The 24,676-nt window shown below is 39.1% G+C and overlaps 3 protein-coding genes and 1 long non-coding RNA gene across 5 annotated transcripts; 1 reads left to right on the top strand and 3 right to left on the bottom strand.

Annotated features, from left to right (window-relative positions):
• Positions 1–262: 262 nt before the first annotated feature.
• On the bottom strand, positions 263–9,839 carry LOC116928771 (opsin-5). The gene is made up of 12 exons (XM_032935869.2): positions 9,699–9,839; positions 9,378–9,576; positions 9,194–9,305; positions 8,088–9,134; positions 7,123–7,305; positions 5,957–6,064; positions 3,542–3,697; positions 2,348–2,517; positions 1,630–1,739; positions 1,456–1,530; positions 1,168–1,258; positions 263–1,090 (listed from the first exon to the last, which is right to left on the bottom strand). Exons 4-12 carry the CDS (start codon positions 8,215–8,217, stop codon positions 959–961), a joined length of 1,155 nt encoding a protein of 384 aa, XP_032791760.2. The 5' UTR covers positions 8,218–9,134; positions 9,194–9,305; positions 9,378–9,576; positions 9,699–9,839; the 3' UTR covers positions 263–958.
• Positions 9,840–9,846: 7 nt separating this feature from the next.
• Positions 9,847–15,611, bottom strand: LOC116928770 (protein tramtrack, alpha isoform). The gene is made up of 7 exons (XM_045177753.1): positions 14,284–15,611; positions 14,050–14,215; positions 13,624–13,988; positions 13,324–13,564; positions 10,953–11,154; positions 10,693–10,856; positions 9,847–10,094 (listed from the first exon to the last, which is right to left on the bottom strand). The coding sequence occupies exons 1-6, from the start codon at positions 14,455–14,457 to the stop codon at positions 10,712–10,714; spliced, it is 1,293 nt and encodes a 430-aa protein (XP_045033688.1). The 5' UTR covers positions 14,458–15,611; the 3' UTR covers positions 9,847–10,094; positions 10,693–10,711.
• A 2,416-nt stretch (positions 15,612–18,027) lies between these two features.
• Positions 18,028–21,354, top strand: LOC116931171. The gene is made up of 2 exons (XR_004398797.2): positions 18,028–18,111; positions 18,181–21,354. It is a non-coding gene; the product is annotated as an uncharacterized LOC116931171 (long non-coding RNA).
• On the bottom strand, positions 20,305–24,675 carry LOC116928736 (ras GTPase-activating protein-binding protein 2). 2 transcript variants are annotated; one of them, XM_045177729.1, is made up of 11 exons: positions 24,522–24,675; positions 23,885–24,077; positions 23,645–23,822; positions 23,453–23,569; positions 23,304–23,390; positions 22,878–23,243; positions 22,664–22,810; positions 22,401–22,587; positions 22,152–22,342; positions 21,952–22,095; positions 20,305–21,890 (listed from the first exon to the last, which is right to left on the bottom strand). In XM_045177729.1, exons 2-11 carry the CDS (start codon positions 23,980–23,982, stop codon positions 21,621–21,623), a joined length of 1,785 nt encoding a protein of 594 aa, XP_045033664.1. In that variant the 5' UTR covers positions 23,983–24,077; positions 24,522–24,675; the 3' UTR covers positions 20,305–21,620. The 2 variants fall into 2 exon arrangements, with proteins under 2 accessions (XP_045033664.1, XP_045033665.1); XM_045177730.1 differs by lacking the exon at positions 24,522–24,675 and adding an exon at positions 24,149–24,171.
• Position 24,676: the final 1 nt, after the last annotated feature.

Genomic DNA, 24,676 nt, shown 5'->3' with positions numbered 1-24,676 from the left:
TTTACACTTCCAAACATCGAGATTCGAGAATATGATTGTTTTTCGAGAATTCGATTCGATTCGGTTCCGAGAATTGTATTGGTGGATCCGGCTTTTGAAAAGTTATTCATTGTCAAGTATTGATTTGGTAAAAAGCGACAGTTCCGGCCCACCCCTTTTTCTATTATTTATCCAGTGGTATATTAACACACATCCCGTACTGCATATTTGCGTTGTCGTGGCAGAGCCATCTCACTTTTAAATATTAACAATAAAAAACGCGTGATTTAAATTTTCTTTATTCTCATAGTTCTCTTGCATTCATGCAGTCCTCTTCGTAAATACGAAACGCAGTCTGTCAACAGGCAAATGGTACCTTTTTAATCTATTAAAATATGTCAAAATCTAAAATCGACATGCAATACACACGTAGGAAACCAGGACTCCGCATACACAAGAGCAATTCAATAGTGAAATACGTGCGGGGGTACAAAAACCCCAAATACTGTTCCGAAGGATGTAAAACATGCACGGAAAATTAAACAATAATAATAATGTCTTGAATATCATTATATCCCGAATGAATAGTAAATAACCACAGGGAAAAAGAAACTGGCGAACAACAACTTGCACAAAACGTGCTGTGCATTGTTACGTCTCACATGGCCACTTTGCAGGATGGACGCGATACAAGATCTCTAACATTCCACGTGAAACACAATGAGCAATAATTCTATACTTTCTTGGGGAATGGTAAAGGGGTTTAAGGTCATCTTTTTATTACAGGATACGATGAGCACACGTAACAATATCAAGGTACGGAGGTTTTATTCGTGGACCTCTTAAACCACTGTTGAATCACATCAAAATCAATTGGAGGCAACCTCGTCTCAGAGAGATTGATTAAAACGGATATGGTTTAGGATATTTTCCAAACTTCTTTTTCTTTAATATGGAACAGAAAGGAAAGGAGCTACCATTAAACTCGGACAACTTCTTCCATACTATTTCTTTCGATGTTGTTTCCGGCTCCGACAAGAATCTCGGCTGCTGTGACAGTTGATTCATCTCTCGTATTTATATCGCCATTCGCAAGGGATCCCATTTCAATCTGCAAAATCACAAATAATTTCTTCAATCTCAAATGCGATCAAAACAAAACATCTCGTTGGGTAATTATTCTGTTACCTGATCAGTTGGTTCCGTTTTAGTCATGTTTCGATTACTCTTGTCGACTGAGAAATGAAGCAGATCCCGCAACGCTTTGGCAAAATCCACCCTGAAGGCAAATAAAACACACGGCTAATTTTGCTAATTATTCCTCAAGTTATCCTTGACTAGATTTCTAGCCAGAACAACAAGAATGTCAGATCGATAGATCAATGAACGAAGTCAGATGAATAAATCAAACGTTAAATAGTTCAAATTCAAGACGTGAGCTTAGAAAAATTCAAAACTTATGCAAGTATATGGTACCTGTAGCGGCGCGTCAGCAGGACGTATATGATTGGGTTATAAGCGATCGACGACTTGGCTAATAAAACAGGAATCCTAGAGTTACACAAGAAAGAGAAAAAGACGAGGATCAATCAGTGGAGGTTGTTTTCGTGATAAATTACTTAGGCATTTGAAAAGAAAATGAGTTCTTACGGTGTTATCCATAGAGGTATAGCAGAAACGTCACCGTACGCGGACCAGAGCGAGATGCAAGCATATGGTAACCAGGCAATAAGGAAACCGAAACAGACGCCAAATGAGACCTGTGCAGATGGTAATAAGAACAGAAGATAATGAGACAAACACTTTTACGGGATTAGTTTTAGATAGAGACTAAGATAAAAGGCAAATATGTTACTAAGCTGGACGTAGAAAAAAAAAGATATACCCCCCCCCCCCTCACAAATGAGTCAATAAAATTGGAATTGTTATCCTTGTTCTCATTATAACATTGCTTAAATAGAAACAGCATGTCTTTAGAGGTCCATTGTTTTGAACATCGTTATCGTTCAGATGGAACGTAGCAAACTAATGATTAGACGGATGTAGCCGCTTTTCATATAGTGCAGAAATGTCTAACGATTTTCGCAAATTGAAAGAATGCCATGTTCTACGAAAAGTAAACTTTTTGCATAGAACATGCACGAAATTCGGTTTTCGTTTAACGAAAACCAGTCGTCAAATTCACATAAAGAGCCACCAACGACTAAATGTAATCAATTTGAGTTGGCTGGTTTAAACTAGAAAAGACGGCTTTTGTCTGAAAGGTAAACATTTCTTTCATGATGAAAGGGTGAAAAACATCAATAGACTTTCGCGTGGCACGTGTCTTAAAAAAAAAGCGTCTAACCAAAAGGCTTGATTTAATTACCCGGATAAATTGAATTTCCGCTTTGCTGCTCTGCTTGCCTGCCGACTTGCTTGAAAACATTTGGCTAGCTTGGCGAATTTTAAACAAGATGGCCAAATGACTGACGATGATAACGGCAGAAGGTAGAAACACGCAGAAGATGCTGGCTGCCAAGATGTAATTCTTGTCGTCTATCAAATATTCATTGAGTGATAATTAGAAAGACAGTTGAATTAACGAACGATATGTTTTGGAACATAGGATCGCAAAATATCGTACGACAGACACCCACATCAACTAATGAACCCGTCGCAAACGTTTAGTCGCTGCGTGCGGGACGCGTGTCAGAACCCATTGTTCACGAACATTGATGAGGACTAGAACATCCTTACTTGGCGAAGCGCTTTTTTCCGCCCACTGGATGTCGCCTGTTCCAGTATTGTTACGTAAGTGATCGCGACATGATATTAATTTGGCTATTTGGTGTAGCACATCAATCTATCTTTAAAGCGTGAACGTTTCGTATGGATCACTCCCACACGTTTAATGGTTTTCTGTTTTGTTAAAATCGTTCACAGAGTTCGCCAAGGAGTGATTCCTATCTAAGTCGTTTAATGGTCGGGTCGACGGCCATGAATAAACGCGATTAAGAAAAATGTGCACTGTAACTTGTACGTTCTTTAATACGTCGAAAAAAGCGCTCATTAGTGATAAACAGGCTCTATCAAAATGGACTAATTATTTGGGTGTTGGGAGAGAGCCTACAACTATGAATACTGGGAACGACTAATCAGGTGCCAGCTATACGCTTCTGCTAATTGATCTTGAATAACGCATTGCGACTTCAAGTTCCTTGAGTATGAATTCGGCATCTCTGCTAAGTTACGAGCGACGGAGAAGGTGAAGAAAAAACGGAAAATGTGGGCACTGGATTGTGAAGAACATTTTGAGCATAAACTTTGGAGTGAAAGGCGGAAAATTTTCACACACACACAAAAAGAATATTTCGTACTCGACTACCTCTTTTGAACAATACTGTCCCTAAGACAGTTCCTTGAAGAAAATGATTAGATTTTCATCAGGTGCTTAACTTTGTAATGGCATTATTTTCCCTCTAAAGAATTAATTACATAAAAAAAAGGGTTCATGCCCAGTACTGTTTATGTAACCCACGACAGTAAGGAACACGTGATTAGTGGATTGCGTCAGTCTTACTTTGATTCGTATGAGTCCAGGCCAGCGTGCAGGAGATACCAAACGGTTCGACATCGTAGCCTCCCAAACCGAAGAAAGGCATCATTGCCCAGCACATGCTATAGACGTAAATAAGGAAGATGACTAGTCGAGTTCTCGGGACGGTTATCCACTGGGCTGCAATGAAAGAGAAAAAAATAAATAAAAGAAAATGATTATTACAGTGAAAAAGGATGGAATGAGGTGGATATGAGACACAGTTTGCAGAAACAAGTATTCTTAATGCAACAAGCGGAACAGATGCATACATCCGTGTAAAAATAATAAAGAAAAGTTTGGGACCCACTTATTTGTTCTGCCTATTGGAGAGTTACTCATTTCCTCACTTGTATGCGCTTTCACATCGCCATATCAGACGTTTTTGTGGCATTAAATGTAAGACTCGGTTTTTAATTAACGTGTCATATACACAGAGAGCAGAGCGTGTTGAATTGGAAATTATTGTTATTTAGCCCCCAGACACAGTTAGGTATAAAAAATTGCGTTATTATTCCACCTATCGTTTCCGTTCCGATGCGGGATTTTAACAACAACGGACGAGTTTACCCATGCAGGAAAGTGAACGTGACTTATTTTACCGTCCGAATTTAATAAGCGAGCGTGATTACATGGCGTGCGAAAAATGCTCTTAACCGATGCTAACTTAATTGCCATGTAAAACCGAAATGTTTAATCCCCGTTTCCCACAGAGCCTTTTGTCCTTTAAACTGGGCATGTAAAATGTTGTCGAACGAAAATGGAGAAATGAAAAGCAGGAAAAGGTGAGGATCAACAGTAAAAATGGCAAAAATGTTTTGCATGATTGGATCTTACAGAACAACTGGGAAAAGCTAAGTTTTGTTACGCAGCTTGTTGAATATTTCAAGGTTTTTGGGGTCCTTATTGAAATGCTTTTTCTCTACGACATGGAGGATTAACAAAACCTCTGGTACTTACGCACCAATAAACTTAAATTCTTTCTTGTTACTCTCGGGGATTTGACTCGGTTTGGCATATTCCCCTCAACAACAAAAATCAATGATGTAAAATAAACTATTCGACGAAGCCTCTCGATTCTCTTTGAACTTTATTTGTCAGAATGGCTGTTGACGGAAGATCACGTCTTCCACATTGGCTCTCTCTTATTAAAGGAAAGACAAGTGTGCCTGACTTTTGATCAACTATTTCGCGAAAAAGAAATTTGTTAGGGAAAAGAAAAGTCGTTGTCAGGATTCGATTGGCATCGGTTTTGTCTTTGATCCACTAGTATATAAAAAATAGTGTGTAAAGAAAATCGTTTGCCTTTTTCAACGTCTAACAGGATACAAATCTTTTTGAAGTTACCTTTCACCAGGGATGATGTCTGATAACTTGATTTCCTTCAAATAAACAAATAACTATCAGAATAAAGTTTGTAACCAAATTTATAATAAGTTGCCAATTCGGTGGCGAGAACGGAAGGATGGATTACTGGGTATAACATGAACTAACCAGAAATTCACGTAAATTTTAGCTAGAAACTTTTACGTTTTGAATAATTTTAACAGGCGCTACCGAATACCCCCGTATCGTGGTGATGTGTTTTGATGCGTCGAGAAACGTACAGTAGCAGAAAGATAAAGAACCCAAGAAAAAGTTGTTAATTCTGAAAAAGAAAAAAAAGTTTGATCGGCATGTTCACGTGGCTAGGATGGAACCGTAAAAGTATAATACGTGATCCATTAGAGCGTGACGAGCCCTAAAGGGAAACATCCTTGCATTTTTACATTTGCCGTCACTAGCAACTGATGTTCGCCCACATTTTTTGATGGAATCATAATTGTAGGTCTACTTTTCAATCTTGTATACGAAAGACCCCCTCTAGCTACCGACAGGCCTGATTTCTTTATCACAGAATAAAGATGCCCTACTTTCGCTCGCTGTTAAATTGTCCATTAATGTCATTCGCAGCTCCCAATTCGACAAAGATCCCTGATTGATACTGCATTGACCGTTGAATACGATTGGAGTGACAGCAAGAATCATTAAAAAGCGGCGCATCATTAGAATTCTGCCCAAAAAAATCAGCAGCCAAACAGACCGTACTGAGCCGTAAAGCAAACAACGTTCTCTTGTAGTTAAACGCTGGATTACTTCCCAATGTGATGTCAGATTTACAAGACACAACGTTTAGCTGCCCCCCCCTTTGTGTCTGTTCTATATGATCTTATTCACACCACTGCACACACGCATTCACATTCACACTAGCTAGTTAATATATATGATACAGTTGCAGGATTTCATTAATCAAGCGACAACCATCTCCATCGCCCTTCAACCAACTCACGATTCATCGGGACAAAATGAAAACATTCATTTGCAAAAAGAAAGAAAAAAGCCCACATTGGGGTACTGTACCTCGCTGAGGGAAGCATGTCTTGATAAAGCGGAAGAGAGCCAGCGCAGTCAGTGACAATATGGTGGCCAAGCCGAAAAAGTAGCACGTGAATGCGTACAAAGTACACCCTAATCAAAAATATGCACACAAAAAAAAAAAGCAATTAATATGTCGAATGTTAAACAGAACAATTTATACATAGAACGTAGGGTAGTCGTCCAATCTTTCGTCAAACAAGATCGGGTAACTATGAGTTATGTGACGGACAGTAAGGACCTTGTGTCGTAAAACGAGGGCGTCTAGACACCAACCGACAGGTTCACCAAGTAACTTTTCAAATAAAACTTTCAGATCCATTCATAGAAATATGATTAATACTTGGCTTTCAGCTGATGTCTCCGGCGTCGCATTGCACTCGACGAAAGTACGTTAGTACCTAAGTTTCACAACGTTCTTCCTAATCAACTGTAGCGGATGGGGGACTGTTATACTCTGCCACAAAAATGTCTAATAATACATTGGGAGGCCCAAAGGCTATACTTAATAAGTCAATGAGTGTTCCTATGCCAGAGGACAAATTCAATTCATGGAGGGGAAAAAAGTATTAGCTTCCATTGGGAGTTCGGTAACTGTACGCCTTCATACCGTCCCCACGGTGACGTCATAATTTGCCCCACTTCAAATTTCCCTTTCTATATTGAAATAATTCCACAACGCAAACGCAATATTAAGTTTAAGGGGAGCAATGTGGTCTTACTTGGTCATCGGCAAATATTTCTATGTCGAGAACAGAAGGATGACCAGAGTTGAGGAAATTTTGCATATTCAGCATGAAAGAATGCTTTGTTTTGAGAAAACATTTTAATCAGTCTGTCCACATACACAAAGTTTCTCATCATCACGATAATAACCTACTTAATCCGCATGAACCGCGTTCACTACGATGCGTCTCAATTCCGTTGTTATACGCTGACGACCCGGATAACGTACCCTATGCTCTTTGCATAGCGTAGGACTATCACAACTCAAGTGAGTATATACATCCACAGAGGGAAAAAAAAAAGAACTAACTCGTTTGTCTCTTCTTCGTGCTGAACCAGCCCATTAGATCAAAAGGCTGTTCCTACACTTCAGAGACATAGCTGCAATGAAAATTTTGAAGGACCACAAGAGAACGTTACAGTACCTGTTTGTCCAAACAGCCATCGATGCGAGAAGGCTGCCACTATGGTAGCCGGATAAGATGCTATACCGAGAAAGAGGTCGACGACTGCAATGTTGAGTAGCAGGACTTCGGGCACATTGATGTCGGTGCCTTTGCGGCGGAAGACGTGAACGGCCAATCCGTTGCCCAATAGCGATGCAATACCTAAAGTTGGGGACGATTCAAAAATTTCCAATGCGAAAAGTTTTAGAATTCGGCTGTGTGTGTGTTGTAGCATGCGATTAAATCTCGAGGGAAATATACACATTGTTAATATTTCCACCACAAACTATACTGTAAGTTGTCGACTTTCTTTTGGTTTCAAACCAAAGTCATCATTGATGCACAATTTTTCTCTATCATTATTTCACGACAGCCAACTAATACGTCAGGCCGTGCATCAATTGAAAAAAGAGAAGACAAATCTGATTACTTATTTAAAACTGCATGACTACGAAAGGATAGTTCAAGTCAAAGGAGTAAACGGAATTTTTTTTTTCTTTCTGGAAGTAGCATGATAACTCTGTTTTGACGCTAATTAAAAGGATCTAGTACGAGTCGGATGGTCCGGAAATTAAATTTCGTCTCACGCTTTTGTTACCTTTCTGGTTTTATTAGTTTTTTGTTTTTGTTTTTGTTTTTTACTTTGTCATCTCTAGACATTGAAAATTGTCTACGAATTCTGAGAATTTTCATTAACAGCACCCAGAAAAGAGTGCCACTGATCTGGGAAAATGCGCATGGGATGTAGGGAATGCAATAACTTGAAAACGGAAGCAAAAACAAGAAAAACAAGAAAAGAATTGAAACTAAACCAAACAGAGAAGGTATTTCAAACAGCACTAACAATCTTTAAAAAAAGAAAAAAAACGCAATTCAAAAACATTCACCAGATTGCAGATCAGTTATCCTAACATGGAATAAAGAAAAAAAGAAAATAGACTTACCAATAACAATCATGACGATTGCGAAGACGTAGTCACCCCAAGGATCAAAGATCGACTGGAATTTGTCCGGTAAGTCACCAGAAGGGAAATGACTGGTGTTCTCGCGATGTTCAGCCAAATCAATCGGCATGTTTAATGTTTCACTGTCACACGTTTTTGTTTTATCTATTCCAATGAGTGAACCGGAACTTTCAGCCGGCTTCAAAGTCGATCGCTGAGTGAAGGATGTCGAGTGCACAGCAGAAGATTATAACTTCCTCGCATTTTCTATCTTTTTTTGTTGTCTGCCAACCCACACTTATATCGAATGTGCGGGACGACTCTATCTTGACATCCCGGCAAGAGCTGCGCACTGCATCATCAAGTGGCACGTGCGCACAAACAAAAAGAAAAAAATCAAAACGGGTTACAAACTTTGTTTCGTAAGCAAAAAAAAAAAAAGCGGCTTGGGAAGGGTTGGAGAAATTATTGAATAAACGTACCGTATGAAACGTCATCTGGTCCTTGACATATAAATATTTTCCAATTTTCATGCAAATGTTAAGGGGAGAAAAAAATTTTCAGTCTTAAAGCCTTTGCTAAACGAGTACACTGAAAAGGAATTGGCAAAATGATGTCTAATCTCGTAATCTGCATATCTCTGAACTTTCTTTCAGGCTATTTTTCAAGTGAGGAAAAAAGCAACTATTCACATGGTCGTTGATCAATAACATTTCCTAGAATACTAAAAGAAATGTTCTAAGACGGCATTTCAACAAGATCTTTGCTAATAAATCTGCAACTTTCTCCATTTTCATTGCAATGGAGTACACAAAAAGGCTTTAGCTTTGAAAATGATTTTTTTCAACACCATCGTCATGAAACAAGGCAAATGGCTAACGGAATTATGACTTACGCAAGTGACGTTGGATTGTACAAAATTTCCCTCTATTTAGCTATGAAAATGTCTCTATGGCTCTCGGAAACGCGTCGGGAAAGGAAACTGAGCTGCATGAAATCACTTAAAAGTAACCGACATGCCAAGCCCATCATGTTCACATGAAAATCCTAAACAGTGTGTGCAAAAAATATGTATCTATAAGGCTTTATACTAGAATCGGCTTTACCTTTTTTAAAATGTGAAATCAATAAAAGGATGTTGTCAAGGTATTTTCGGATAGCTATCAGGTAACCATGGTCTGATCACGAAGGAAATGCTGTGGTATTCATCACCAGTTTCTGGAAAAAATAAAAACGTTATTTTATTTTTATAAATGTTACGCAATTTTCATTTTAAAAAGAATATTTTACTTCTCGTCCCTGATGGTAAAACATCATAATCCATTGTTCGACAAACCGAGCTTTTTTTTCTTTGCTTCCAAAAAGGCTTCTTAGACGACAGCAAAACTTTTGTTTTCTTTATGCGAGTTTTTCGTAATCATCTCTCTTCTCTTCTTTTCTTGTTGTTTTTCTTTGTCTTTATTTGGTCGAATTATGTAAAACCTGCAACCTGGAAACGAAACTTAAACTGTCTAAAATTGTTTTTTTAAATTGAATATTAAAATGACATTCTATTTAATGTGACATTTGAAAAAAAAAAAGTAAAAAAAAAAAAAATTATTATTCGATTACCTAACGAGAATCCAGAATCGGGACAAGACACATCAGATGACTGATCCAACTAATTGCTTTTGTGACGTTAAGACGCATGATGTAGATATTACCAAATGCCGATGAGGCATTCTTTTTCATTTCAAAAAACAAAGAGATGCAACACACGTAAGATAACACTCCATCGACTAGCGATGGTTTATTATTTCACAATATTTGTCTTTTGTTCATACTCATAAGGACCAAATAATAATAAAAATCAATTCTTACCTTACATAAAAATGAATATCTCCGACAAAGGGACGCGAACAGACAATGTCAGAACATTTTTTCATTTAATTAGAAGAGAGACGCCAAACAAGAAAAACATATCGATATTCCTTCTCGCATTCATCAGAGGGCCATTGAATTCTTTTGCTACGAATTGGGAGTACAAGAGGACGTTAAAGTACACACAAATATCTCGTATGTAAATTGAGGTAAACAAAATTCATGTTCTGCCTTCAATGAAACCGGAGGGTTACACGGTACACATGCAAACGTTCATTCTTCTAGTCTAAGGTAATACGATGCTCAACATCTCGTTTTCCTCATGTTCGTTTCACACAAATCAAACAGTCAAACTTACGTATTCAATAAAGCTTTATTCCCGAAAAATTGCTCATCTTTCCGTACAATACGTCGGGGCATGTTAGATTAAATCTGGTGAATGAGCCGATAGCAAACCACTCTTTGAATTCAAACAAAGCCCAGAAACGTTGTTTGCTTAAATTTCGTCGAGAAACTGAACGAAAAGGAATTACGAGGAGAGCGAATGGGGAGGGATATAGTCATAATAAAACAGATACAGTGGTTTATGAATGATAAAGTATTGAAAAAAAAAAAAAAAATAAAATATATTACCGGGATTAACTTAGCATGGTAGGGCCAATCACTTCACACAGTTTTTAATGCAGCCCAAAATAAATTAATCTTATGGTTTAATGATAGAGATTTTAATTATGTTAATGCCAACCTTTGTGTAAGTCACGGCGTTAAACAACCGAATTATCCGACGTTTTCGATTTCGCAGCATCATTGACGTGGACGCGATTGTGGTGCTCGGTGAGTTTGTAAGCACGCCGGAAGCGCATCGGGCAAAGTTGGCACGGAAATTTGGGAATTATACCACATTCAAACCTATTCCGTACGTTCGCAACGCCAACGTCATGAAAAGGAGGGAAACGATCAATTTGGAAACTTTGAAATCTACCGTAATAAGAAAATAAAGTTTACTTGATATGTCTGTTGAGTGAACCTTTCTGCGAGTAACCACGCCCGCAGTTTGGACACGTTATACATTCGTCCGTACCGCTGGTGTTGCTTGTGGGAAAAGCGGTTGGCGCGAAACGCCTGGATTTGCCCAACTGTTTGTTTTTCGCCACCGATATTGGCCAACTGTCTTCTCCACCAGCCCTGCTGTTCTTGCTTGATTTCCCTGTAAAATATTGTCCATTATTTTTTGTTAAATGCTGCCTTTAGTAAAAATGAAATGTGGAGAAGAAAATAACACAAAATTATGTTCACGGATTCGTAATGTGTAAAATGAGATGAGTCATTAAAGCAATCGCTCGGAAATGTCCTTCAATACATGCAACAACGATTTTCTTACGCAACTGAAATACCATTATTCTCGCTGTTAGAAATTGATCCTGTCAACGACCATACCTATACGTTTTCTTTTTTTTATTAAGATTAGTAATCGATTACTCATTCACGTCGATATCCAAATTATCTAGAGTACTACGGAGGCATTTTATCGGATAATTCAGGATTACACGCGTTTCTTTTTCCTACGTGCCTCTGCTTGAATATTGATCATACGGGAAATGCATATCGACTTGTGTGCATGGAACGGGACCATCATTTAAAAATGGAGAAACGCAGCCTAAGTATTGACATAACGCAAAAATCCAGCCGCTTCGCATAGCACATTTTTCAAATGCTTTGGTATTGCAAAACCCGGCTCTTTGAAATTAGAAGATTCCAGCCAAGCATATGTTGGCAACCCAAAGCGATAAACTTCTGAAAAGCGCAAAACAAAATGTCCTCGATGATTTAAAACAGCAATAATGGAAACATACAAATACGACGATGCCGAACACACTTGTAACTCAATTTTTTCTGTGCTATGCATGCTGTACGTGATCACTTATCCTTTTCACTGGGTCCTTTCACTCGCGTGAAAAATCTGGCACCCATCCCACCACTTTCTTTGTGCGCTAAATTAAGGTCTTTATTTCCTTTATAAATCCATATGCACGGTTCTACGGCGGCCATCATGTTACTACTTCCTTTAATTTAGACGGCGATGAAAAGTAACGAAATTCCCCGAAAAGCTACTTTCTGAACAATGTAGCCTCTTACTCTTGTGCGTCTATGAAAAGAAAGATCTTAACCACGTGGAGAATAATTAGCTCCCTTAGACGATGAAATAAGTATAAGTAGGCAACATCGTCAAAGAAAGAGGCTCTTACGTAAGCTAGCAAGATAAGTACGCATTGTCCTGCGGATGTCATCGAATTCTGGATATCCAACACGCGCAAAATTTTTTGTAGCCGCGTTTGTTTCTTAATCAATGAAGAACTTTGGGAATCCCATGTATTTCATTTTCGAAGAGACATTGTTATTTACGAAGCGATCTAATACTTTCCCCAGAAAAATGTCATGCGACAAGGTATTCTTTTGGAGTGGCCGTTTACGCGTATTTCAATTCACTCTATTTTGTTATTCTTCGCGGGCTATTCTAGCATTTAAAAGCGAATATTTGGCAGCATTATTTAAAGAGAAACTTTCATAGAACCTCGTAAAATCAAAAAAGAATGTACGGGGATAACGGGTAACGCACGGGCGATTTTCACCATTAAAATTTTTCACTTCTTTTCTCCGAGTGTTTCGTAGTTTGCAAGAAATTTTTACAAAAATTAATATTTGACGCGAAAAAAAAATAATATTAAGAGCACTGGAATTAATTTTTCTCGCTCACATAAAACGTAAGCAGCTTGATACACCCTCGGGAGAAAGTTAGACGTATTCATAGACATGACCACGCGTCTCATACCCGTTATCAGCATTCTCGTCATCTTATATGGAGTCATTTCAGTTCTTTACTTACGTGCATGCATATAGACTTGAAATATGGAAACTACTACACAAGGGCTGAATAACTGACTACTTCCTTAACATGTGGAATACATATGTAACACTAACCAAAAATCGGCAATATACACGGAACTAAACCGATTACACATTGAGGCTTACTTTCGAAGTAAACTCAATACCTAGACGAACCACACTGCGGAAATTACAAAGAGCGTACCGATCAATAATCTCATCTTGAACGATGTAAGGACAGAGAAAAGGAAATAAAGACAAGAAGACAAACGAAATATCGCTTAAATTCCGCAGGGATGTTAATGATTTTTTGAGAAGTCTCAATAACTGAGTAAGCAATATTTAGAAAGATTTATGAATTGGGCCCTGGCTATACGGAGAAATTTAGTATCGTTGGTCGCCCCCAAGCTTAAGTGTTCCCATTACACGCACCTATCAAACTTCTTAAGGAGGTTCGGAAAAAATTCTTATAACAGTTATCAGTTTCATTTACCTCTGATGCCACGCGAGTAGTTTGTTCTAACAGCCGACGACGAGGCCCAATTTCCTTGAGCTGACGATGAGGGCATGAGTGGCAAATCTCCGGTGAGAGAAGAATTTTCGTTTGAAGGTTCAGCGAACTGGCGGTACTCACAGTTGTCCGATTCTGACTGGGTAGCATACCGTTTTCCTTCTTCGTGTGTACCATCATCTAAGGTACCCGTATTATTTTCCCAATTATCTTCATTATTTCCCTAAATGAAATATAAAGTTAAGAAGATGAGGTGGATCTAGTATAATGAAAACATCTTACCTCATTCATGGACCAAACTTTACCCAGAGTTCCTAGTCCATCTTCTTCGTTCTGTTCAAGATCAATTTCTTCACCATGGGCATTGACGGAGACGAAGTTAACCTCCGGAGTCACTTCAGCCTCGGAAATTAAATCAGAAGAAGCTCGCAAATTTCTTGGAGATCGACCGGTTAGTGTTTGTGATATAATCGAATGACTAGATTTTTGTTGCGATGACAAATGTGTTTGCCTGGCAACTGATGAGGATGCAGTCATTTGGCGACTGGCAATTTTACCACTTTTCCCATGATTCCTTTTTGTTTTCACCTGAACAGGTGTATGTTGCTCCAGATTCTCTACAAGGGGCTCACTCTTATCTGACAATCCTATGGCAAGCAGGGTTATATTAAATATTTGAGTTAAAATGTCAATAGCTTAAAATGTTACCTTTAATTTTTAGAGCTTCAGCAGTAGCAAGAAATCGAGGAAGCTGTTCCTGAGATACATTTACTTCACCTCTGTACATGTAATCTACCAACGCTTTAAGATCATCAAAGACAACATTGTTCAAGAATATGTAGGCATGCTTGTTATCATGAAGTTGTAAGGCATCCTGGATGGAGGGATATGAGAAAGATATATTTTTTAAATATTAACGGAAAAAGTGTAGCAATTGTTTACCTGAAAATACTCAGAACAAGTACTAAGAACTAGTTTATGTGCTTCAATGAAATGACCTTCAGCAGCCAAAGTTACATCAACCAAAATTTCTTTCTTCAACAGACTATGAAGTACAGACAAGAAAGTACTATGATGATTGTTCCATTTCAAGCAGAATTCGTCATCAGTGTCCATTATCAATTTCAGACGACTAAAGCGTTGTGCTCAATGGATTTCACAGGAGTTTACCCGTATCGAATCTTGTCTAATAAATAGTTTGTAATTCCTCGTTTTTTTTCCTAGCTTCGTTTAATATTAAATTGTCTTAATATTTTCGGTTTGTCACTTGTTATTTGTTTGCTTGTTTGTATTTGCTTTTTTTTCTGATTCTTTAGCAGATGCCACTTCGAGGAAACGAATCCACTCCGTTTGACATCACAAACCAACGAGGAAGTTGCGGCAGTTGGAGCTCAGCCCCGGTTCACCAAAACCCGATTTACTCACGGATCGTAGCCAACAAAAGTCACCCCAACTTGGTCTCGGTCACCTAGGCCAAGCGGTTGGACAACCACTCCATCGCCCATGGAAGGTCCGTGAGACTATATTTCAAAATGGATAGGCTGGGCTGGTTTTGATGGGCATGCCGGATCTACCCACCGTCATTTTGAAAAATGGCTGCTTATTACTGGCGCCAAGCCACCAACTTCTAAAAACTGGACTACAAAAAAAAAGTTTTCTAACGCCATCATTTGGCTACGATTAGGTCAATGTGAAGGGAAATTTAGATAAGAATTTATTTATTTTTTTTATATTTGTTGGTTTTTTAAGTATATTCATTTTCAGTTTTTAACTGGTATAACTAGGACTCGGCCCCGATTGGCCGAGATCGGGTAAACTGATCTGATCTACCCGAAAAATGGACGATCTGTTGCGATCGGTTCGGGTCCTCCAGAAACAGATCGGTTTCGGTGCGGTTCTTCGGTGCGTTTGGTTAGATCTGCCGCCATTTTTTAAGATGGCGGCTTAAAAACTACCCCTTTTGTCCCTTTTTTGTTTGGAACCGGTTTGTGACTGTTTTCCCACGGGTAAGAAAATGGTTTGCGATCTGTCAGATCCGCACTGAAAGTCAAAATTACCTGCCCAATCGCCAAAAAAACTACCTGATTGGCGCGGGGCCGAGCCCTAGGTATAACAGAGGGCAGTGCAGTAGTTAAGGAAAAACGCTAAAAGAAAGGCTTGGGCTTGGATAGCTGGAATTTAGCTTGGGAATGTAACTTTAGCTTGGGATTGGAAATATATCAATCAAAATAGTTGCAAAATTTAAAGAATATCTTATGTTTTCACTCCTTTTTAAATATATCTTGGTACAAGCTAGCCAAAGATTGACCTGTAGTTCAATTCAAATCCACTAGGTGCCACTGCTATCGTTAAGGAGAATTTTGAGGTTAGCGATCGGAATTTTGAGGTTAGCGATCGGCCCCGATTAGTCAAAATCGGGTTAACCCGCTTGCACCGACGCCATTTGCAAAAATGGCGCCCAAATTCAAACTACGAAGTTGGGTCGGATTTTTATCGGGGCAACCAGGGCGAACTCCCCGATTTTCATATAATAATCGATTTCGACTCGATCAATTATGTTTTAACGTCGATCGATTGATTGCAATCGGGGGTCATCCCCGATTAGGCATCCCGATACAACCCCGATTGAGATCGGGGTTCAAACATTTTCCCCCTGAACACCCCGCCCTGAGCCCGAATTTCGAAACCCGATTGGCAAAATGCGCCCCGATTAGGGTCATGGCCGATCCCTACTTATGGCAAAAGTCGACGCAGTGAATGAACAATCCTCTCTTTGAGCTCTGCCTGATCCAAGACCCAGTTCCAAGAACCGGTTACAATACTTTTTTCCACGTTTCCCGTGACTTCTACCCCGATTTCTATCATAAATTTAACTTTTAACTTTTGGAAGTCAACAGCATCACACCAAATGTTTCAAAAGAACCAAAACCGATCGAAGATCGCAGCAGCTCTAAAATTTTATTAATTTTAATTAAAAAAATTAATTACCAGTGCAATTACCTTTTTTAAGTCAAATTCAAAAATATCAGCTCGGCCTTCTTTCATTTCGGTCAGATCGGTTCATCCGATTATGGTCAATCGGGGCCGATCTACACCCTACCAGAGTCATGGAACCCTGGTTGGTTCACGCTGAGAGGAATCCCTATACCGCGTTTCGTTGGTCTGTATGTCTAAAATCTCGACGGTTTTGGGGCAGGGCACAGTGGTGGAAACTACAATCAGAGTCATCTATCGAGAGAAACTGGTTATTCAACGGCCATTGTCAGTGTTTCTTTCAAAGCTTCAATTTTTGTGGTGTCGTCTGCTCCATCGTTTCCTTATCACTGTTGTGATTGGCTGAAGTTATCAAAACGTTCCTGTTTGGTGCATTCATCACACACCCGCTAGAGGCTCTGATTGCTATTTCCGAAATTAGACACAACACGAGACGATTTTCCACATGTCGTGAACCAACGTTTCCATGACTCTGACCTTACCGGTAGGGATCGGCCCCAACCCTAATAGGGGCGCATTTTACCAATCGGGTTTCGAAATCCGGGGCGGGGCGTTCGGGGCTCAGGGTGAAAATTTTTGAACCCCGATCCTCAATCGGGGTTGTATCGGGATGCCTAATCGGGGATGCAGCCCCGATTGCAATCAATCGATCGAAGTAAAAACATAATCGATCGAGTCGAAATCAATTATTACGATGAAAATCGGGGAGTTCCCCCCGGTTGCTCTGATAAAAACCCGACCCAAATTCCTAGTTTGAATTCAGGCGCCATTTTTGCAAATGACTGCTGATGTTGCAACTCAGCATCCCATCCAGTCTTGAGTTGGGAATTGGGATGCGAATATGTGATTTTGTTTGAGCATGGACTTGAGTTGACTCAGAGACTTAGAGTAGTACCACAGACTAATATTAGAAAGACCACTTTCTCCTATACAGCCATCAGGATAATGCTCGTGACTCCCGCTGCGGCGCTGCGAACGGTTTAAAGGAGACTTTTTGGTGAATTTTCCTTTATCCCTACTGATTAGAGTCTTCACCATGGCCTACTGAAATAACGGCCCATCAGCTCGCTATCTCCCTGTTGCCGAATGGTTCCTAGCCCCTACCCCTTCCCATCCCCTACTTTTCATAGCCAGAGGGTCGTAAACTACTTCCGAAAGTTCCACATTCCATGTCATCTTTCCGCGGTTTAAAATTTTTTTGATCGTCAGTCTGTTTGCCTTGCAAGCCTTAAGCTAACGTCATATATGGTCGTATTTGGGCATGGCTAATTAAGTTTTTTTTTAATGTAATTTTATTTCCTTTAATACAATGCCAAAGTGTATGTGCTGTGTAAGATTTTGCAATAGTTCAAACTTTGTGGAAAAGAAATCTAAGTTACATTTTTTTTCGTGGCCTAAAGATGAGAATGTTGTGGAAACGTGGCTCAAGGCATTCTCAGACAACAGTTTTGTCACGGGTTTTTCTAAATATTTTAAGGTTACCAATAACTTGAGAATTTGTAGCTTGCATTTCGAGGCGAAATTTGTTAATGAGAATACTAAAAGACTTATTAAAAATGCTATTCCTACCATTTTTCAATTACCAACACATCACTCCACAAAGGCAAGTTGTCATAAGAAATTAAAAGTTGTTAATATAATAAAAATGATGTGTTTTGATGTGCCTAATTTCAATTAATAATATTTTTCTTATAGGCATGTACAACAACTACAAATGTGGACAGGACACCATTAACAAACCTAAATGGTCGATTGAAATGTGTACCCTCCATTAAGGTTTGGATTACTGGTTGCTTTTAGTTAACTTGATTATCTAGTTATTAATCAATTTATTCTCAAAATTAGGTAACTTCAAGTGATAAAACAGGGAGCTCTTTTTTAATAGGTTGTAGCATTTGTTTGTATTCCTACAATAAATTCGAAAAATTGAAACAATATTTGTTTTTACCAAAATGTCTAAAAACTTGATTTTCAACTAAAAGAAAAGCAAATAATGCTTCAGGAGAGAAGAGACAATGGTAAATAATATAGAATTTTGATGTAAGTCTTAATCGAAAGAAGGATATACTGTTGTTTACTTGTAGTTGCCTTGAATTGAATTACAATGAATAAAAACTTTGCATTCAACTATTCTAAAAGCAAGTGATGCTTACGGAGAGATAAGAAAATCAAAATTAACTGGGATGGCGTTAGGATGAGAAGTGGAAATACCAGATAGATGTGAAAAATTGTCAAAGTTCACTGTTTCATCACATGTTTTCCAATCATTGAAAAAAAAATTACAATTTCATATTCAATTAAAACCGATTGAAACCATAATAACGCTTACGGAGGGTACAGATGACTGTGAAGTCAAGATCACCACTGAGGGTGTTATATAGAGAAGTTGATCTACCATGTTGATCTCAGCCACGACCAAAGTAGGAGTCCACACTGTTGTATAGCTTGCTGTTGCCTGTTATTCAAACACAACGATTAATAACTTTATATTGAACAAAACAAAAAGTAAATAATGCTTACAAGGAAAACAGACAATTCTGAATTTCCATGTAGGGTGTTAGAATGAGAAGTGGATCCACTTTTTTATCCGTCATGAGACCTTTGAGTCAGAGGGAATACATTGTGGTATAACTTGTAGTTGCCTAGTACTGAATCACAATGATTAATAACTTGATATTCAACTAAACTCGACTTCACTAAAAGTCAAACAGGCTTACAGATAGAAGTCGTAGCCCACATCACCACTCAAAGTGTAAAAAAAAATTGAATTTAGAATGTTGATTTCATTCGTGACCAACTGATTGTGATAGAATGAGGAGTGGATGTAGAATGTTGATGTAAGTCACGAGCAAAAAAAGAGCTCACTGTTTTATCACTTAAAGTTACCTAATTTTGAGAATAAATTGATTAATAACTAGATATTCAAGTTAACTAAAAGCAACCAGTAATCCAAACCTTAATGGAGGGTACAGATTTCAATCGACCATTCAGTCAGATTATGGTTCCCTGTCCACATTTGTAATTGTTGTACATGCCTAAAAGAAAAAAAATAATTAATTGAAATTAAGGACATCAATACATATAATTTTTTAATTAACAACTTTTTATTTATTATGAATACCATGCACAGACAATAAGTCATCACCACGGATGGCAAGCATGATGGCAAGGAAAACAAAACAGACTGACGATCAAAAAAATTTTAAACCGCGGAAAGATGACATGGAATGTGGAACTTTCGGAAGTAGTTTACGACCCTCTGGCTATGAAAAGTAGGGGATGGGAAGGGGTAGGGGCTAGGAACCATTCGGCAACAGGGAGATAGCGAGCTGATGGGCCGTTATTTCAGTAGGCCATGGTCTTCACACACCTTAATTTTAAAAATTGACTATTTGTGCTAAATTTTTACTTTTTCCTGTGTAATTTTGTTCGTGACTTCTTGACCATGTATTGAAAATGTCAAAAAGATTGGTTTATTGAACGGTGCCTTAAAAAATTGGTTTTATAGACACCCTTTCTCGCTTATTTTGTGACGATTTATAGTGAATCGTGAAGCCACGACCACGAGTCACATTATAAACCCACTGTTTTGCTCCATCATTTGTGTAAATGTACATAGACTACATACAATTAGAACTATATAGTCAAATGGAAATTTCCTAGGTAAATGGCTGAAATATGGTTCACTCTTAAGACTGTGTTTTGTTTTAAAAACGTATAAAAGATGAGATGCAATGAGGAATTCCGTTTTGCAAGAATCCCTTTCGGGAATTTCATGATTGTGAAACAGAAATTTTTACTATTTGATAATCTGTACTGCCCAAAAATTTATAGGTCTGGCTGAACCACTTACAACGTAGTTAATTGTAACTTATAACTGAAATTGTGGTTTCGAATTTACCTAAAACATACTTGAATACTATTGCATTATTGCAACAATGTTAAATCCAAACAAATAAAATTTTCAGCGGCTCTTACAAAAGGCCTCGGCCTGTTTATTGAATCGAGAGGTACCCGAGGAATTTAAATGAGGATATTGTTTGTTGTTTTTTTTTTTCTTGTTTTTTACCACAATGAGAATACAGTTTTAGGGATAATACAGAGGAAAAATTTGATCCACTTTTCCCAATATCGACATGGTTATCTCCTTTTGTTTGAACGGATGAACAAACAAAACGATACTCATGCTCAGAAATAGCTGAAAGAGAAGTTAAGTAAAATCGTAATGGAGAAATAAAGTTGACCAAGAAACGTAAAGCGAAAACAGGCACGGTACACTTTTGTCACTACCTAAAACTTTTTTTTTTTTTTTTTTTTGGGGACTGTTTTTTATTGGTAGCTGTTTGGGTGGGGAAATTTTTTTTGGGAACAAATTTGTATGGTTTGTTTGTTTTTACCGATGCGTCCATGTTGGATAAGGATTGCAACACACAACACATCCACTGTTGATGAACCTCCCGAATCTACATAGCAGCAAGAGTTAGAACCGTTTACAGAAAATGATGGATTGAGAGAACAAATGATACGATAAAAAATTGCAACAAAAAGAGAAGGCATGGGAGAAAGCGAACATTTAAGGAGACCGATTATTACACGTCAGTAGGGGAAGTGTTAAGGTGGTTGAATTTTGAACGATCCCAAACGAAATCCAAACACGAGTGCTGCGACTAGAACCCGGGGACGTATGGTTTTCCTTTTAAATCTATGTGAAAAAGGAGTAACCGAGGATGTCGACACAAAGGTTGCCCATCACCGAAGCTGGAATCACGTTTATAGCCACCATGTTGTTAGTGTTCACTTAATATTTTGATAGTTAACCTGTTGGCAAAATAGCCCAAGTGGTAATGCCTTCTTCTCCACTAAAAAAAAAAAAAAAAAAAAAAAAAAAAAAGATTTTAGTCGTTTCTCGTCTGATACCCAACACCATCAAGACACTGTGTTATGATTTTTTTTTGTCGTTTTTTCGTTTCTTTTTTTCTTATGGAAGTGACAAACATTGTGCTACTGATAGTTTTTTTTTTTAAAAGAATGACACACCCATGCGAATATGTACATTGCGACTGAAAGTCCAATCAAAGTTAGTAAGATGAGTGGGGTCAGAGCGAGCGAACGAGACAAACCAAGACTTAGTACGATTGGTACAGTTTGGTGTATCAGAAAACGCAAAAAAAAAAAAAGAAAAAAACTTGTAGGTTAAATTAAACGTAGTGGAGAGAAAATTCTGCTCGAGGACGAAGAAAATGAATGGGAAATTAAAAGGTTTGCAAGAAAACAGCCTTCCTTCTTTATTGACGACGGGGCACGAACCCACCACGACCACCTCCGCTTCCCATTCCACGTCCACCACCTCCACCACTTCCTCCCTCGCGTGGTGGGCCGCTGCTCATGCCCATTCCCATAGAACCCATCGGACGTCCTCCCCTGCCGGGACCTCCCATGCCACCTCCACGGTTCATAGAACCACCGCGCTGACCGTCACGAGGACCTGAAGAGTTTGATTGACCACCGCGGCGCTTTGGTTCGACATTTAGTCGGTGATCACCATTCAGCATCGGCTAATATAAATAAAGAAATATAGTTGACATCACCTTCACCTTAAGAAAAGAACAGTTTTACCTTATCGGCAAGCGCAGCTTCAGCGGCCTTAGGTGAGTCGAATACTACAAAAGCGTAGAGCGGAGCCCTTCCACCAGCAGCTCTCACACCATTCTTGCCATGGATTCGAACATCAAGTACGGGACCGAAACGCTCGAACAATTCCTATTGTGATTACTGTTAGCTATTTTCATCTACTTAACATAGATGAAAAGAAATACCTTGAGGGCATCCTCGGTAGTTACGTGGGGAATGTTTCCGACGAACACTTGAAGATTATCGTCGAATCGACGGAATTCACGGTCTTTTTCGCGCTGATAGCCGTCTCCATTGGATTGCTTCCATTCACCGATTTCTTCAGTCGAGCCACGAGAAGGGGCACGATTGTCAGACCATCTCTCACCTTTATCACCTACGATAACCATTGACATTAAAATCAAAGCCCGCAAGTTTTGTATGCTTTATCTTGCCTCGGTCTTGGTCACGATCTCTGTTGTGGTATGATCCGGGGCCCGAGCCGGTACGTCCGTTTCCCATCATTGCAGGACGAGCTGCGCGTTGTTGATAATTGTTCCTTTGGGGTTGTGTAGGTCCAGTGCCAGCAAAGCCTTCGTTACCATTGGTGTTTGTAGGAGCCGTGACAATTTCTGTGTTGGTCTTTACCACACATAAAAAAAAAAAGAAAGGCTCAATATTATACTGTCATTCTGTACTCAAGTAATTGCTCAGTTACCGATGCAGCAGGCGTAGAGGTGGAGCTGCTTGTAGTACTCTTGGTCGACCCAAACGGAGGTACAGTTGAAGGTAAACCAGTCGTTGTTCCATTATAAGCGCCGGGATTCTTGAACAAATTGGCGAAGGTTTTGGGTTCGAAAGGAGCCTGCCAAATGAAAAAGTTTGATTGATTCATCGCGAAAAGCTACAAGAGTTTAGTAATATTAACAAACCGATGGATTAGAAGGAGCTACGACCTCAGGAGCACGTTTGGGAGGTGCTGGCTCGGGAACAGAAGGTGGCTCAGGCTCTCGAACCGGTTCCGTAACAGCTTCAAACTTCTCCGGCTGCGGTGCCACTACGGTAGGAGGTGTTGCAACCTTTGCTGGTCGAGAGACCTGTTGTACGGGTTCTGGTTGATGAGCAGGTGCAGCCGTGTGTGTGGTAGCGGATGGAGTAGTTCTCTGGCGGATGTCTTCTTCAGGGTGTTGATCAGAACCGTTCACTCCCACTGAGTGCCCAATTGTCGGTTCAGGTTGTTGGGCCGATGGCTGAGGAACAGGAGCAGGAGGTGTCACAGAAGCAACATTAACTTCGACCTGACATTGAAAACAACTATTAACATTTCTACTTCAAGAAAACTTAGTTGCCAGATATACCGGGGTTGGACGCGGCTGTTGCACTTCGTTTTCGTTTTCAACTGGACGTTCCTCAACACACTCCTCATCGTCAAAAAAAGCATCATCCTACAAAGGAACCGTTCAATATACAACTAAGGTACTATTAAGAACATTCTTGCGCTACATACTTGATAGCGAAAGATGTCGTTACGAACGTAGTACTTTTTGGCGGATTGAGGGGCCAAGACAAAAGTCTGAACGAAACGACGCATCGGCTGACCATTGTTGGACAATTCACCAGACACCTTCAAAAGCAGGTTTATTAAATTAAAAATGTAACATGAGTTTGCATAAAAGATGTTGCTGCCAGGTGTTCATACCTGAACTACCACTCCATTCTCCAGCGTACGATGTGAGTCTACCAACAAAATTTTGGCTTTGCAGTCATGAAAGTCGAGCTCCATGATCTTTTGATGGATTTGTTGTTGACCGTGAACCTCTTCTGGCAAACGCTCCTTAAGCCCACCATGAACAAAGGATGAATCATGATTGTAGAACCTAGACAATTATCAAGAGCCAGTATCAGTAACAGTCAATCTAGAACATTCTTCATTCTATACCTGTGCAAATGCAGTGGAGCTTTGTTAAGAAGGGTGTAGTACTGGCGTACAAACTCTCTTCCCACACATTGTGGGCTCGGAACTGCTTCCATTACCATGCTGATTCTCTTGAAGGTATAGTTTTCAATAGAAAATGAACTTTGAAGTGGAGAGATGTGGATGGTTTGCTGAAGTGTGGTTACTTCAATTGAACCTACAGATTGAAAAAATAAATTTCAATAAATTTCAAGAGTTTAGATTGCACAAAGGAACTGAATGTAATACTGAGTTAACTCTTATCACTGTCACTTTTACTGCGAAAAACGACGGCGGATAAGAAATTACTTCTATTCAGCAGAAATATGTAACACAGAATATAATGGAATATACTGCTTTGTTAGGGTTTCAAGCAACTGAAACCTAAAAGATGAGTTCACACGACTAAAAAAAGGAATGTCAAGACAACGAAGGAACAACGAGGTAGTATCTCCCCTCGCGCTGTGGGAGTTCAAAAACTTCCACCCGATTTGAGATTCAATTTTCGAAATTTGAAACACTACTCAGAAAATACCAACAAAACAATCAATGCAAAATCGAAAGATGTTTTATTCATTCAAATAACTTCGGACAATCTGTCTTAAATTACAATATAAATTACCTTTTAATACCCGTAACAAGCAATTCGTACGCGGCAACACATGCAACTATGCACTGACCAATGCGTTCTTTCTACCTCGCTTCCCTCTCTACCCTCTCCTTGCTATATCTAAGTTTCAGCTTAGTACCGCTTGGAGCCGCTTGGGCAGCGTTTCT

The sequence above is a fragment of the Daphnia magna genome, linkage group LG8, assembly GCF_020631705.1.
Source record: "Daphnia magna isolate NIES linkage group LG8, ASM2063170v1.1, whole genome shotgun sequence".
NCBI classification, from domain to species: Eukaryota; Metazoa; Arthropoda; class Branchiopoda; order Diplostraca; family Daphniidae; genus Daphnia; species Daphnia magna.
Note: the sequence above shows the minus strand (reverse complement) of the source record. Positions and strands in the feature narration are given on the sequence as shown.